At 41.3% G+C, this 14,740-nt stretch overlaps 1 protein-coding gene across 1 annotated transcript in view; it reads left to right on the top strand.

The window, feature by feature from the left end:
• Positions 1-12,379, top strand: part of IQCH (IQ motif containing H) — a 62,480-nt gene extending 50,101 nt beyond the window's left edge. Inside the window, 5 exon segments of the mRNA XM_009995317.1 lie at positions 4,175-4,342; positions 7,076-7,201; positions 8,227-8,288; positions 10,728-10,836; positions 12,161-12,379. Of these exon segments, the coding sequence (XP_009993619.1) occupies positions 4,175-4,342; positions 7,076-7,201; positions 8,227-8,288; positions 10,728-10,836; positions 12,161-12,262 (567 nt within the window). The 3' untranslated portion in view covers positions 12,263-12,379.
• The last annotated feature ends 2,361 nt before the right edge of the window (positions 12,380-14,740 follow it).

Raw genomic sequence — 14,740 nt, 5'->3', positions numbered from 1 at the left:
ACAGAGGTTAGGGCCAGTTGTAGAGCCCTAAAATTGAAGTTTCCAGGCCCTGTGCCAGACCATCCCAGCAGCTGCCACGAGATGGCAGCCAGATAAGATCCAGTTTGTCATCGCTGCTGAAAGGAAATCAGTTGTGAATTTTTAGTCATAAAAGAAGGTCTCTTTTCAAGGCCCAACTTGCATTACTATTTTACTAATTGACATTTTAAGTGTCATTCAACCACTTTTAAAAAAATAGCAGGTGTGCTCTTTACAGTAATGCAGACATCAATACTAGATGCAGATAAAACAATTAAACTGGAAAAGAAAAGCTATAATTTAGTAACTCTTTAAGAATTTATGTTTCTTTCCCTTCTCAAGTTAACCTTTCAAAGCTGAAGCATTTTTATGGCAGCTGTAAAGAATTACAGTATAATTCTGACTTTGTTCACTTGAGATGTCTTTGCCATGAAGTGCAGGCTCTTAAACTGAAGGAGAGCATCTCCTGGCAGCTCTTGTCAGGCTGTCTGATAGGGACCAATTCCAGAGTTCATCATATCTCCTTGGTCAAAACAGCCAGTAAGTCTTGCAGGATGCATTTCTGTTTTCTTTTCCAGTGATGAAATTCTGGAAAGCCCTAATCTGTTGCTTAGCTTAATCTAAAACCACTCTGAAGACAATCCAAAACCACTTTTAAGAATATCTAAAATCTTAGCTACTGTCTCTGGTTTTTTTTAAAGTCATTATAAAAACCCAAATCTGATTATCTTTGAACTTTCATTTTTTGTTTGAAAATCAAATATCACTTCTAGACTTCACAAGTGAACTCTGTTCCACTTTAATTTCTGAACACATAATTGTCTTGAAAGTCCCAAAGTCTCAAGTTAAAGCTCCTTATGTTATGATGACTTGCCCTGCAATCCTACCTGGATGTGATACCCATGATCATAAATACCTACAATTGCATCCATGTCCTTATTGATCTAGAACTGGTGACAGGTTCCAGACTGATGGAGCCAGCCCACAGTGTCCACTGCTGATTTCCAGATTCAGAGCACTATAAGCAGCTGTGGAGCTGTTGTCTTTACACAGCTTCACCAGCCAGACTCAAGCCTGCTGAAGTTCCCTCCTTGCTCAAAAACTTCCTGAAATGTTGCCTGTTATTAATTGCTATAATTTTGCTAAGAGCACTTGTGACCTTCAGGAACTGGAATGGAACTTGGAAATTGTTCCATCCAAGGATCCAGTCAGCTAGGTGCTACTGATCTGGGCTGCATTTGAACTGATGCAATGGGAAAAAATTATCCGTGAAAATGTAGTTAGACCCGTTGTCCAGGCCCTTTGTCTTTCCCATTTCTGTAGCAGTATAAAGGGGATTTAAAGGACACTGATGGATTTCCATGGCAGAGGGGAATCCCCTGCTAGGATAAAGCTGGAATCTTATGCCATCTGATCTTTCTTTCTTTCTCCCCACATTAGGGATGTTCTGGGACACGTCCAGGGCAGAAAGGGACATGGCCACAATATAGTGTTCTCTGACAATCCTGAGCCAGGAAAAGACTCCTTGGGGGTGATCCCAGCTGGCACACAGTCACGGCCATTTGGCTGCTTTAACTTGCAATAGAGGTGGTTCAGCCTCAGGCTCAGGCCCAGAATGGAAGGAGGTGGACAGGTGGCTTCCAGCCATGTTTCCCTTCCTCCCCCTTGTGCTCAGAGCTGTGGACATCTACACTGTGTATTTAAAAAAGAAAAAAAAATATATAATCACTTTACCCATGTAGAATGTAACTGTGACTGAAGGAGGTGTTTAGAGTTCTCCTTGCATATAATGTTAGAGAGTAAAGGACAAGGGAGAGGATGGACACTTTCCTTCATGACGTGGGGGGGCCATCAGTCCACCCTGTTGGTCTGAGCCCTTAATTCTGTAGGCAGTGGGATGAGGGTAGTTGGTCTGGGAAGATGAAACCATGTCCAAAACAACTCATTGGTGCACTCTGAAAGTAAACAGGAACTCCTCAAAATAGCATTTGGCCAGTCTCATGATTTCCAGCGTGGAACTTGCTCTGCTAAAAGCTTTTTCTCTTCTTCCCTGTTACAGCCCCTTCCTTGGGCAGATGAGGCTGGAGCCACCCCTGGTGTGGGGATCCAGGAGTGTCTCTGTGCCTGCCCAGAGCAGCAACTGGGAACATGCCAGAAGGGCCTTAGAGCCAGGTTGGCTTGCTGGGTTTTTGTTGAGAGGGTGTGAAATATATCACACAAGTAATTAATGCATCTCTTATCTACATCTGAAATTAAAACAATGTCACTTGCATCTACTTGTAGTTACTGAGAATGTGGGATTTGTTGAGAACTCTTGCAAAACCCATGTGCTATCCCAAGCCTGGTGCAGTTTGTCTGACTCTCTACCAGGGTGTCCTAAATTTGTGAGGGCTGATGGCTGCTTGGCTGCCAGGCTGCAGTTTCAGTGCTTCATCTGCTGTTCAATGCTCAGCCCATCCTCTGCCCATTGCCAGAACACAGCCCTTCTGCCTACCCGGGGTGTCTTTGCTTACCTTCTGTGGTGCTTCCATCTCAGCCCCTGGGGTAGCCTGTGAGCAATATCAGGGTCTGGATTGAAAATCACCAGTTCCTTTTGCCTGAGCTAGGGAATATCCTTGAATATCCAAGATTTTCAATAGTCCCTTGTCCTCTTAAGTAGCTCTATCAACTCTTTGTAATTTAGAATCTAAAATCCAAGTCAAACAAGGTTCAAGACTTGTGGGCTGTTGCTGTTTTGTTGATAGTATTTATGGAAGGTAACAACCCTTCTGCAGGCTTTCTAGTTTATAACTACTGTTCAGCTCACTAGGAAGGCTGGTACATACTGGAGAAATAAGTTCCTTCCTCTCTTGCAGAAGTGATGATCAGGAATAAATTATTGATAAGAATTAAGCATGATAATTGGGGAGCATTCCCCTACTACTCCGTGCAGCCAGCCATTAGCATCCAATTTGCATTTTATACCATGCAGCAGGAAATGTTTAAGTTGACAAATAGGATATTTAATACAGCAACAGATACTTGGCAGTTAGATATTAACAACTGTTACTGATGTGATTTATTCCCCATTATACAAAGGGCATTACTATGTGAATATCATTCAGAAATTAACTCCAGTTTACTGAGAGGCCTTGGCTGCCTGACCCCTTAATATCCTTATAATGGCACCATTTACCATTCACAGGCTTATTCAAGTCATTCACTGCTGGATGTGTGTTGAAGGGGTCCACTGCAGGGCAGAAATGTGTGGGTGGGTTTGCATTTCTCACTGGTGTGAGCCTTTTTCACCTGGGGAAAACTCAGGGCAAAGCTGTGCTGGGGTTATTGGAGCAGAGAAGCCTTGCAGAAGCCACCCATGGTACTTCATCCACGGTGTGCACAGGCCTCACAAATCCTGCCTGACTCCCAAGGGCTGTAATGGTTTGAAATCTTGAGGTTTACATGAGGCTTTTATGTGACCTGCAGGTGGGTGGGGTGGGCTGTCCTGCCTGCCTGATTTCCTGTGAAGTTTGGTGAGTACAGATCTGAATTAGCACCACTAAACGGCACAACAGTGAGTGGCAGCAGAATAATGTCACCAGTTGTGGGTGCCCTGCCTGCTGAAGTGTCCCCTGCTTGATAAAGCCAGGTACTGCACAGGGAGCAGGCTTTGCTCAGCCCCTGTGATGGCTGGCACACACCCTGACACACAGATTGCACACTTCCCTGCTCTTTTTACTCAGGTTAGATTTGTCTCCTGCAACTTCCCTTTTTCTATCTCAAAATACCCATCTGTAACTCAAGGCTGACTTTATTTAACACTAATTATTCTTCAGCTGAAAACTCCAGGTGTGATATTAAGTATTTGGATAATTACCTATTTAATGTGATACAGGCTGTACAGCTGTTGAGCTCTTCTCCCTATTTCTAATTGTTGCTCAAATCTGGGTAGTTCAGGTCATTGTTTTGTCCTTAGCCCTTTGGTTTTCTCTGAAAATGTGTGTTTTAAGTCCCTGTTTGGAAGTGGTTTTTTACTGATAATGCTGCACCAGCACAAGAAGACTAAAGGTATGCACGAAAATAAAGGTATAGATGTTCCTTAACATGATGGCTGACTTGCACCCTTCTTGTTCTCTCTCTTTTTTAATTTTAACTCACCTGTTTGTGTTTTGATGAGGTGTGGGCAACAGACCTTGACCTCTGCTATAGTGACCAGCTGGCCTTGACTCAGCTCCTGTTGTACATGACAGATGGAAACCTGGATTGTCACTCCAGCCGCTTGGAAGTATCTCCGGGTTCAAAGCAAAGGCAAAGGCAACCTGTTCAGCATGGGGAGGCAAAGACTGTAAGCAGTAATTTGTTTGCAAATAAAAGTATTTATGGTAAATACTAGGAAGTTAAAATCTGTCCTAGATCATTGCTCTAGAGGAGCTGAAACTACTCCTTTCAGATTTTAAACTGCTACTTTTAGATTTTACAAGGTTTATAAAGTAAATGGGGATAGCATTATGTTAGAAATTAAGGGAAAGGTTCTGGATGCTTATGGGCACCTAATTATCCATCCTTTGTGATCAGTAATATTGATTTGTGGTAGTAACTAACTTCTAAATATGTCAGGTAGTTTTAAAGTTGTAAAAAATGCAGTAACTTAAATGTTGCAAGAAAAAGGAAGGAGATGAAAGCACTGGCCTGGCTGTAGGAGTAACTTAAAAGCAGCCAAGAAGAAATCTGAGCCTTCAGCCCATGAGCTCTGATTTGGATCAGAAATTGAACCACTGAATTTCTAACCCCTACTTTGATGCACAAAAGGGGGTAAAACAGTCAGGGCTACATCTGCAGAAGGATCTGGACACCTAAATCTCTTCTGGCTGTCACTTGAGTTAAACCCAGATCTTGCTTTTCAGAACTGTCATTCAGTTCTGCATCCATCTAACTGCTCAGTATTAATTATTCAAGTGTTAATTATGGACAATGTCTTTTGAACAGGGAAGAAAACACATTTCTGAAAACTCTGAGGATTCTGTCCATGATAGTGCCCAGGGATGGGTTTTAGAGAGGAGAGTGTTTGTGTGTGGCTTTGACACCCTCATAAACACACTGGCACAGAAGCACAGTTCACACACCTTGTGTTTATTATGCTGATTTGTTAAATTGGATCAATCCTGGTGAAGGATTTACTATGGCTCTGAACCTTGAGCCCTGTCCCCCTAAACCAGGAAGGAAGAGCCTTCAGAAAGGCCAGAGAATAAGAGGCATGGGTATGTACACACAGGGAGGTGAAACAGGTGCTATTCTGAACATTTTGACAGAAGATTCACAACTCCTTTCTTTTCATACATGGAAGAGGAACGTAGCACCATTCCAAAAATGTCATGGAGCTATAATTTAGAGGTTAATGAGCTCTTGATTGAGCTCTTGTTCTTGTCAAGAAACCACTTTTAGTTGGAGAGAAGTGAATTAAGATATGATTAGTCCCAGTAGTACAAATTTTAGAAATTAAAAGTAATCAAGTAGTAACTTTTTTTAAATTAAAATGCTGTCAGAATTAACATAAATTGTCACTATATCACTTATTTTTCTTCTTTCTTTATTTCTGAGGGTTTTATCTCCTGAAGAGTTAAATACAAAAATGCACTGTCTTGAGAAAATCTCTTTAGAAGAAGAAACAAACAAACCAGGAGACAAATGCTTTTACAGCACATGATCAGTAATGAATGATTAAGTAAAACACTTTGTGTAAAATTATGATGTTAATAATGATTCTGTCCCTTTTAATTTATTATATATTCTCAACCCTGGTAGGTTTGATTTTGATAAAATGGAGCAGCAACTGAGTTTGTGTGATGATTTTATTTTTAGAAATCCTTCTTTGAAAGAACAAATTTCCTAGATACTGCTGCTACTGTAATTATGTACAAAACCAATCACTCATTATAGTTAGGATACATTATCTTCTAGACAGATGAGGCTAAATAAGCAAGACATTAATAATTCATCCTGCAGTTCATTATGCCTGTGTATGCATGCTTTGTAGCTGAAATAAGCACCTCATCAACCTGATGCCAACCCTTAAACAATAGTTCTGTGTTATTGCAGCCACACTCAAGTTTACGCTTGTTAAACTGCTACTTGGATTATTTTATCAAGCATTCATTTATTTGTGGTCCCCTACTGCAGAAAACAGATTTTGGAAGCTCCTTTTTTAAGTTAATGACTTGAGCAATGGGTGTTATTAATTCTCAGAATATTATAAACATGATTAATTTTCAGGCAGAGATGTATTATGTAAGGATTCCAGCAAAGTCAACTTAAATGAGTCAATGTCAAAACAGATACCATTTTAGAAAAAAAGACTGTAAATTATATGCATCAACGTGGAGTATCCACACTCTGAGGGAACAGCCCAGAGTTAAAAATAACATCACAGGAAAGCCTTGGTTTAGGAGAACATCCCTGTTCAGTTCTATTCAATGCACCATCTCTGTTCTTCTGTCCTAAGCACTGAGAAGAGTTTAAACTCAAGTGTTGTGCTGCTTTTTAACCATAGGAGGAACTCCATGTTTATTTGTGCAGCTCCTTGGGGTCAGTGGGCCTCATCTCCTCCAAGACTTGCTGGAAAAATTTTGCCCTCTAATACAAGCAGAATGCTCAGTCTTGGAGAAAGCCAGATAAAATTTAGCTTTAGAAAAATTATTTACAACCTTTTATTCTCTGGCAAAAACAACAGGTAACTTGCTTTGGAATTTCTGTGGCTGAGGAGAACTGACTCTAGTACAACATACATTTTTCCACAGGGTAGGTTGGATTCAGAGGATCCACTTAGAACAACTGCACAGGGCTCAGTTACCAGGGAAGCTGTGAAAAATATCAAAATGTGGTTCCTAAAGAGTTATTCTGTTGGCCTGATCATCAAGGTTTTAGATAAAGTGTGAGGTGAGAGTTTAATTTTGCTGCAGGGAAATGGAGTCTTGCTCCCCACTTATGTGAGTTCCCTGAGGATCTGGCATTTAAATAGTAAATTTTTGGTTTCTGATGTAAACTGGTCTGAAAATAAAGGATCTGCTGTTGTTTTCTCTAGACTTCTCCAACAAGCAGCAGGTGTGCAGTAGCAAGCAGCCAGCTGAGGCACTCCAGCCTTTCAGTCATCTACTACAATGTCCTCCTGCAGAGGTGTAAAGCTCGTGGTGTTGGATTTGACCTCCAGGTATGAACAGGAAAGATGAGAAGATGTTATGCCCACTCTGCATAGTTCTTGTTTGTAAGTTCTAATATGATGAAGCCACTTAGAACCATGTAAAGTTTAAGTGTTCTTCTCAGCATAAGATAACATTTCAGTGTTGTGTTAACAGCACAGCAAGGTGTTGCTCAACAGGGTTGCTGAAGAGGACTTGGTATAAATCAAAATTGGTTTTATTTTAAATTGTTTTCATGATGCAATTTAAAATAATATTTAATAATAATAACAACAATATTTAATAATGATATAATCTGAATTGTAGAAGAATTATGTGAAAGAGTGTAGAAGATGTTTCAGGAGACAGAACAGCAGATGGAGATTTCAGATCCTGGTCCACTGGGCTCCCCTGGGAAATGCAGAGTTTTATGAACCTTTCCCCAGGGATGGCACCTGCTCCTGAGACCTCTCACAGTGACACATGGCAACTGTCCCATAGTACATCTAAAAACCAAACCACGTTTCGCTACTGACCAAACTGTCACGAGTATCAGGCCCGTGGTGAAGCAGAGCAGAAGGCTGATGAAAGCTCCTGCCCAGTGTATACCCAAGTGAAGGATAAACCTGAAGGACATGAAAACCTGAGCGTACTTTGACTGTCTTTTAATTTAGGCATGTGTAAGGCTTGTAGGGGTTAACCTGTCTCATGATAAAAATAACTGTGTTGGGAGATAATTTCTAAGATACTTATGACCATCTCTTACTGCTTTGGAACAAAAACATTTGCTGTTAAATAGACTCTGGCCTGTGTGTGCTGTTTACATTAAGTTAATGCATTGTATTCTCTACAAGAAGTTAGAGCAATAATGTGAAGAATCAACCATTGCTCACAACTCAAAACCAGCCTTTCTTGGATATGTTGACGTACTCACTGTCCCTGCATCTTGCACTCATTTTATATACATTTATTAGCAGCCTTCCAGAATCTAAAGGGGCTCCAGAATAGCTGGGGAGGGACTGAATAATTAAAGCAACTTTGTCTTTTTATTTAACAGGAAAAACAGGGAACAGTTTTTATATTGTATGAAGATCAGAAGCGATACAGATTGGGAATGATGTAAGTATCCAGTGTCAGTCCCAGAGTCTGGTCAAGAGCTGGGAACACTCTGGATCCAAAGAGCAGACACCTCCACATGTGTTGGCCTGGCCTCTGAGAGAGGTCAGGAAGGAGAGGAGCCATCTCACCACCACACATTCACTGACTGTCACTGGCTCCTAAGAGAAGTATCTTGTAAGATTGTCCTTTTGAAAAGTTTCAGAGAGGCTTTAAGCATTTTAGTAATTAAAAAACAGGAAAGTTCAGGGATCTGGTTAGATCAAAACCTTCCTGCAGCCCTCCTGCCCCGGGCTTCCCAAGAGCTGGAGTCACTGGCACTGCCCATCTTGCTGGGAGAGCACAGACAGCACAGGGGCCCTGCACATGCTGCAGAGGATGAAGTTTAGAAAAGCCTTTTTTATGTTGTTCTTCACAAAGTGAGCAGTGTCAGGAAACATGATCTGACAGTTCAGTCATTCTTTAAACATACCAGCTTGTCCTAAGAAGTCTGCATGTAAGAAGTTCTTAAATGCAGAATCTGCCATACCCTGATTGTAAAGCTCTCCTCAGAGAGAATTTACATGAACTTCACTGCCAAATAGGAACTAATGAGTGAGGGGCTGAAAAAAGGCTGTTCTCAGGCTGTTCTGCAGTCCTTTGATACTGGAGCTGTTGTATTAATGACCTGGGTAAGGAAACAGCTTCCTTGAGTGCTGAACATGATGGCAGGTATTTTGGAGGGCAGGAATGGAATTCAGAATGATCTCAACAAACTGAAGAAACAATATGAAAAACTGAATTACATTCAGTTGGAACCAGGTGCAAGGAATTACATGCAGGCAGCAGTAAGGAATGTGAGGAATCACTAGCTTTGCAGAAAAGGATCTGTGAGTTGCAGTGGTTACAAATTCCCTGCAAGTCAGGATGCCATGATCTGCTGGCAAAAGGTGAACAATGTAATGTGGGAGACATGGGAAGTGAAGTGATCCTTCCCTTCTCCTCAGAGGGAGGCCATGAAAGTGTTCAGAGTTCTAGAAAGCACAATTTACAGGGGAGGAGGCAGAAGTGAGACCAGCTGACAATCTTCAAGCACATAAAAAGCCTCTGCAGGAAGAAAAAATCTGATTTCCATGTCTTTGGTAGTAGGACAAGAATAAATGAACTTAACTTGCAGCAAGGAAGGTTCATGTTTAGCATAAGAAAAATTTCTGATAGTAAAGGAAGCCCTAATTAGATTGTTTGGTGTGGTTGTCATTGACTGTTTAGTAACAGATGAGACAAACCTCTGTCAGGATGATGTAAGTAGCATTGATCCTTCCCTAGCACAGGGAATGGGCTAAATGAATCCTAAAGATTGCATCTGGGGCTGTGATTCTTCCAGCCTGTTTTGAGCTCCTTGTGGGTGAGGCTGTGGGCAGCACAGAAGTGAGTCAGGTTGGTTGAAAGCTTAAATATCCCTACATTGTATCCCCTTCAGTCACCATGTGGGCACTGGACCTCATGGAGCTGCAGGAGAAATCTGAAAGAAAATCACTAATCAAGAACTTGTAAAAAATATCTACAGGAGCCATTTTAAAAGTGACCTGAAAGTGTTCCATAAGCCACTAAATTTTCCTAACAGCCCAGAGATGTTGAAAGGTGAGCTCTTTCCTTCCCTGACCTTAGCTTGGAGTCCTGCTCTGGTTCTTTTGCACCTCTCCAGAAGGTGCAGAAGTACAGTACAGAAAGCTGTCTTCTCTTGGGTTGGTTTTCTGTGAGGCTAAGACAGGAATAGTCCATAGAGGGGTGATCCCAGATTTGTCTTCCATCAGATTTTCAATGCAATTTCATTATCTTAATTTGGAAATACATTCAAGGATGTAACAGTTTGAGCTTATATATATAAAAAAATATCACTGAAACACCTAAAACGTTGATGTGAATTGTCATCTGTTTTCCTACATTGGAGATCTGTTGGCAGTTCCAGTCAGGAAATGAGGCATGTGCTTTGTCAGCATAATAATCCTGTTCTATATGTATTGAGAGTCTGTATCTACCTCTGAGAAACCAGAACCCCAAGAGCTACAGGAATCTGAGAAATGCTGATACTGCTGAAATGTCTTTTAGGTGTCTTTCACAAACTGTGGGCAGAACCCAGAGCTCTTCTGAACTAATCTGTCTGTTCAGAGTGTTCTGCTGTCTCAGTCCTAACTCAACAGTAGCCTTTTACTTGGAGTAGCAGAAACCTCCCTTCTTTCTTCTGCTAAGTTGATTAATAAAAATTATTTATTGCACAAATCCTTTCTGTTGACAAGCTAAAATGGAGCCTCATCTTTCATATCTCCCTGAAGATTGCCACCTTGTGAGATTGAAAATACTCATTAAATTCCAGCAGCAGACAGGCACAAGTGAGACGGTGATTGTTTCTAAGCATGTGAAGGGAATCATTGGTAAACTCATTTGTTTCGATATCATTAACAGAACAATCGGAGAGGATCTCCAGGGGGTCCTCATGACCTTTGCTCGCAATCTCTTCATCATCCATCAAGAAATATCAGCACCTAATATGCAAGGCGAGACCAATTTTAAGGTGAGGTGTTAATTAACTAACGATCCTGGTTAATTTCTGTACAAGGGCTGAAGATACCTCATGCTGAATCATAAACAAGTGTTAAACCATTCCTTTTTTCTTGTTAGCAGTATGTATTTTACAGTGTCTAGGTCAATCTAGTAAATCTCCCAGTGAACCTGTTAGTTAAATTCAAGTTGGAAACTTCTGTTGAAAAGAGACATACTTTAGTGTGAAATGATGTGTCATGTAGTGCTCCTGATTGTCCTTTGTAAGAGCAGAGGAGTTCTTGGCACTGCCTCAGACAATTCTGCCACAATTGCCTTTTGTTTTCAAGGGACACCATCAAGGTAGGAATCTTCAATTAGAAACAAACTTCTCAGTTTATAATAGCTCCTCAGACTGTGAAGGCTGGTTCCTTTCAAGCAGGCAGTACCTAATCCATTAATTCACATCTTCCCCCCATCATCAATTTCACAAGTCAATTTTGTTCCCCATTTTCTCTCCTCTCTGAGCCTGCCCTCTGTGCCCATCCCCGAGTGCCAGAGGATGCCCTTGGGTGGGGCCAGGGCTTGTCACACTGGGAATGTTCCCCCTGGAGCTCCCACCTTTCCTCAGAAACTCCTTTGTGCCCACCCTTCTGGCAAAGGGAGACAGGAAAGCACTAATGAATCCAACCCCGTGCCCTGGAATGAGGACTCATTACAATGGTGCTTTTTTGATTCCAAAGAATAGCTCAACTTTCCGGAGGGAATTCTTTTGCTAAACTGCATCACCTTTACCTTTATGAAAAGTTTCTAAGATCCTGCCTGTAAGTGTTTTGTGAAGGGGAGCACTCTGCTACAGATTAGTATCTTAAGTCACACCATTTCTATCAGATTCTTTCCACTGGTAACTCTGGCTGTATTTTCCTCTGACTAACAGAGTGTGAAATGACACCTTTAGAGAATATATAATTAAATTTCACCATGTTCCAGAATAAACAAAAAAACCACCCCTTTTTTCAATATGAAGAAGTGAAAGGCAACCACTGAGGAAAAACAGAAAAGGGAACTCTTCTTCATAGTGAGTTAACAATGATTTACATGTGTGAAATAGAACACCTGGTAGTTAATTAGAAATACAAATTGCAACGAATTGGGGTTTTTTATTTACCTGAGATTTGTACATGTTCACTAATAATTCCCCCAACTGTCCCCAAAGTAATAGTAAATTTAATTGGTGCATCATGTCCCGTGTAACACTAGTTGCCTTCTCAAGGCAAGCATGACCAGCTGTGCATTTTGGCTGCTGGATTTCATTATAATGCCTATTAAATAACTTGTATTCCTTGAATCTGTTGCAGATGGCAATTCAAGATATTGAAGCAATTCTGGGAATTACAGCAGAAAACAAACTGAAATTGGAAGAGGAGCAACCTTCAAAAGCAGATGCTCGGGAAGAATAGTTAACAGAAAATGTTTAAGTGCCTTATTCTTTATGCTTCTGTAAGTGCTTTCTCATCTGTAAGAACAGGTTTGGTTTTCCTTCTGCATTGGCACATGAAGTTCCATTAACTGAGACAGGACATTGAATCATAGAATCATAGAATCATAGAATCTTAGGGGCTGGAAGGGACCTCGAGAGATCATCTAGTCCAACCCCCCTGCCAGAGCAGGGTCACCTAGAGTACATCACACAGGAACTCATCCAAGTGGGTTTTGAATGTCTCCAGTGAGGGAGACTCCACAACCTCCCTGGGCAGTCTGTTCCAGTGCTCTGTCACTCTTACAGTAAAAAAATTTTTTCGGATATTCACCTTGAACCTCCTATGCTCCAATTTACACCCATTGCCATGGTTTCTGAGTGCAGAGTTTCCCTTCTTTCACAAAAATGACCTGTTGGAAAGCAGAGGATCATAATAGATGCCCCTGATGTTCTTCCTGTTGTTCCTGAATCACACAGTGTTTTAAATCTTATTAATGGAACACACAGAGGGATCGTGCTACTTTGTCACTGCAGACTAGGAGGTCACTGAAATTGAAAGAGGGGAGAGTTAGGTTAGACATCAGGAAGAAATTCTTCACCATGAGGGCAGGAAGGCACTGGAACAGGTTGCCCAGGGAGGTTGTAGATGGCCCCTCCCTGTAGGTATTCAGGGGCAGGCTGGATGAGGCTTATGCAGGCTGGTCTGGTGGGAGGTGTCCCTGCTCATAGCAGGGAGGTTGAAACCTGATGATCTTTAAGGTCCCTTCCAACCTTCACCATTCTGTGATTCTGTGATCATACTCTATTGAAGAGTCCTTGTCATCCTAAACACTTCCTCAAACCTGTTGTCTTCTGAAGTACAGACTTTTGAAATGAAAGAAGGTCCAGTGTTCTTCTGCCTATAAACGAATACACTGAAATGCCATCTTCTCAGGAAGGCCAGCAACCCAGATTCTTCTGCAGAACTGACTGTCTTTCTTGTTAGCTTTCTTCTATTTCTTTTATTATCTACAGATTTCTGCAGCAGTTGTTTTAAGTTCCCTTTCAAATGATGAGAAATAATTAACGGCACTGGTTCAACAATTGAGAGGACCATTAGAATTGTACCTGCTCTATGGTTCCCAGTGTACATGGCCTGTGCAGACCTATCTGTCCATCAAGTACACGCTGTGTTTCAGATGCTGATCAATTTTTTTGTCAGAATTGCTGTGCAGTGATTTGTTAAAGGACAGCATTTGTATCTGTAAAACTGTCTGTCCTTGAAATCTCTCATCTCATCCCAACAGAGGAGAGCATCTTCCCCATTGGATGGGCACTACTGCCCCAAGCATGGCAAGTGTCTTTGAGTTTACTACTTTACAAAAAGCTCAGACAAAACCAATTTTTAAGAAGAATGAATGAATGAATGTGACCAAGCAGTGGCAGCACATCAGTGCCCAGTCTTTCTGATGCTCGAGTCTTTGATCCATCAGCTTCAAACGTTATCTTTTGTGTTAGCCTTTTCCTCTTCTGCTTTGGTCACAGAAGTAATTCATAGATGAGACTGTTTGTATAAGTGCTGACCCCTGTTTCAATTAAAAGTCTGGTGGTTTGGTTTATTCTTGTTTGCTTGGTTTTGTTCGTTTCTTACATGTTACCTGGAAGTCTTTCTGGTTAGAAATGAAAGCAGCAGAGGTGTTTTTGGTTGTGGTAGGTACAGCAATGATCTCTCATGATCTGCCAAGAAATAATATGCCAAAAAGCAAATTATTAGTTCTTCCAACAAGATGAGATATATTTGCTCTCTGTTCTGCTTCGAGGGGCTGAAAAACAGTATGTTGTTCTGACATTTTCCTCACCACATTTATAATGCACTCCCTCCTCTTTTACTGCTCAGAAGCTCTTTGCAGATTCTCACCTGGCTTCATACCCAAGCTAGGTGACATCCCAGTTTGGTCAGTAGAAGGAATATCCTGGAGGAGAAGGAAGCCCAGGAGAGCATGGCAGTATCAGCCTAGGACTCAGCTAGTTTCTTAAGGGTTAAGGAAAATGAAGCCTCCATCCAAGCCAGAACAACATAAGGTCTGAGAGGCTCATTAGTTCACTGGCACATTATAGGCTGCAGTGTCCTAGGAGTAAAGGAAACCTGCACTTCCTCGTGCCTTTGTTCTAGCCTGACAAAAGAAAACTGTACCTGTTTTTGCAGGGAACAAGTGATCTGAAAGTTCCCGTGGTGAGAGAGATTTCTCAGTATGTGCAAAGTGTGAAATGTGTTTTGAGACAAAAAAGTTTTTAATTACTATTAACACTTGTGAGTGTTGAGCTGATGGAAGGATTGAAAGTTCTTTGCAGTCTCTCACATTCAACTCCCATGATGTTGGTGCCAAAAGTGTATTTTTTTAGCAATATAGCAGATACTAAATGGAATAATTATCTTTTAAGTCAGAAATACAGTCATGATTCTCCTGTCCCCACAACT

This window comes from Chaetura pelagica, unplaced genomic scaffold, assembly GCF_000747805.2.
Source record: "Chaetura pelagica isolate M959 unplaced genomic scaffold, ChaPel_1.0 scaffold453, whole genome shotgun sequence".
Classification (NCBI taxonomy): Eukaryota; Metazoa; Chordata; class Aves; order Apodiformes; family Apodidae; genus Chaetura; species Chaetura pelagica.
The sequence above is the reverse complement of the archived record's forward strand: the minus strand, read 5'-3'. Positions and strand labels throughout refer to the sequence as shown.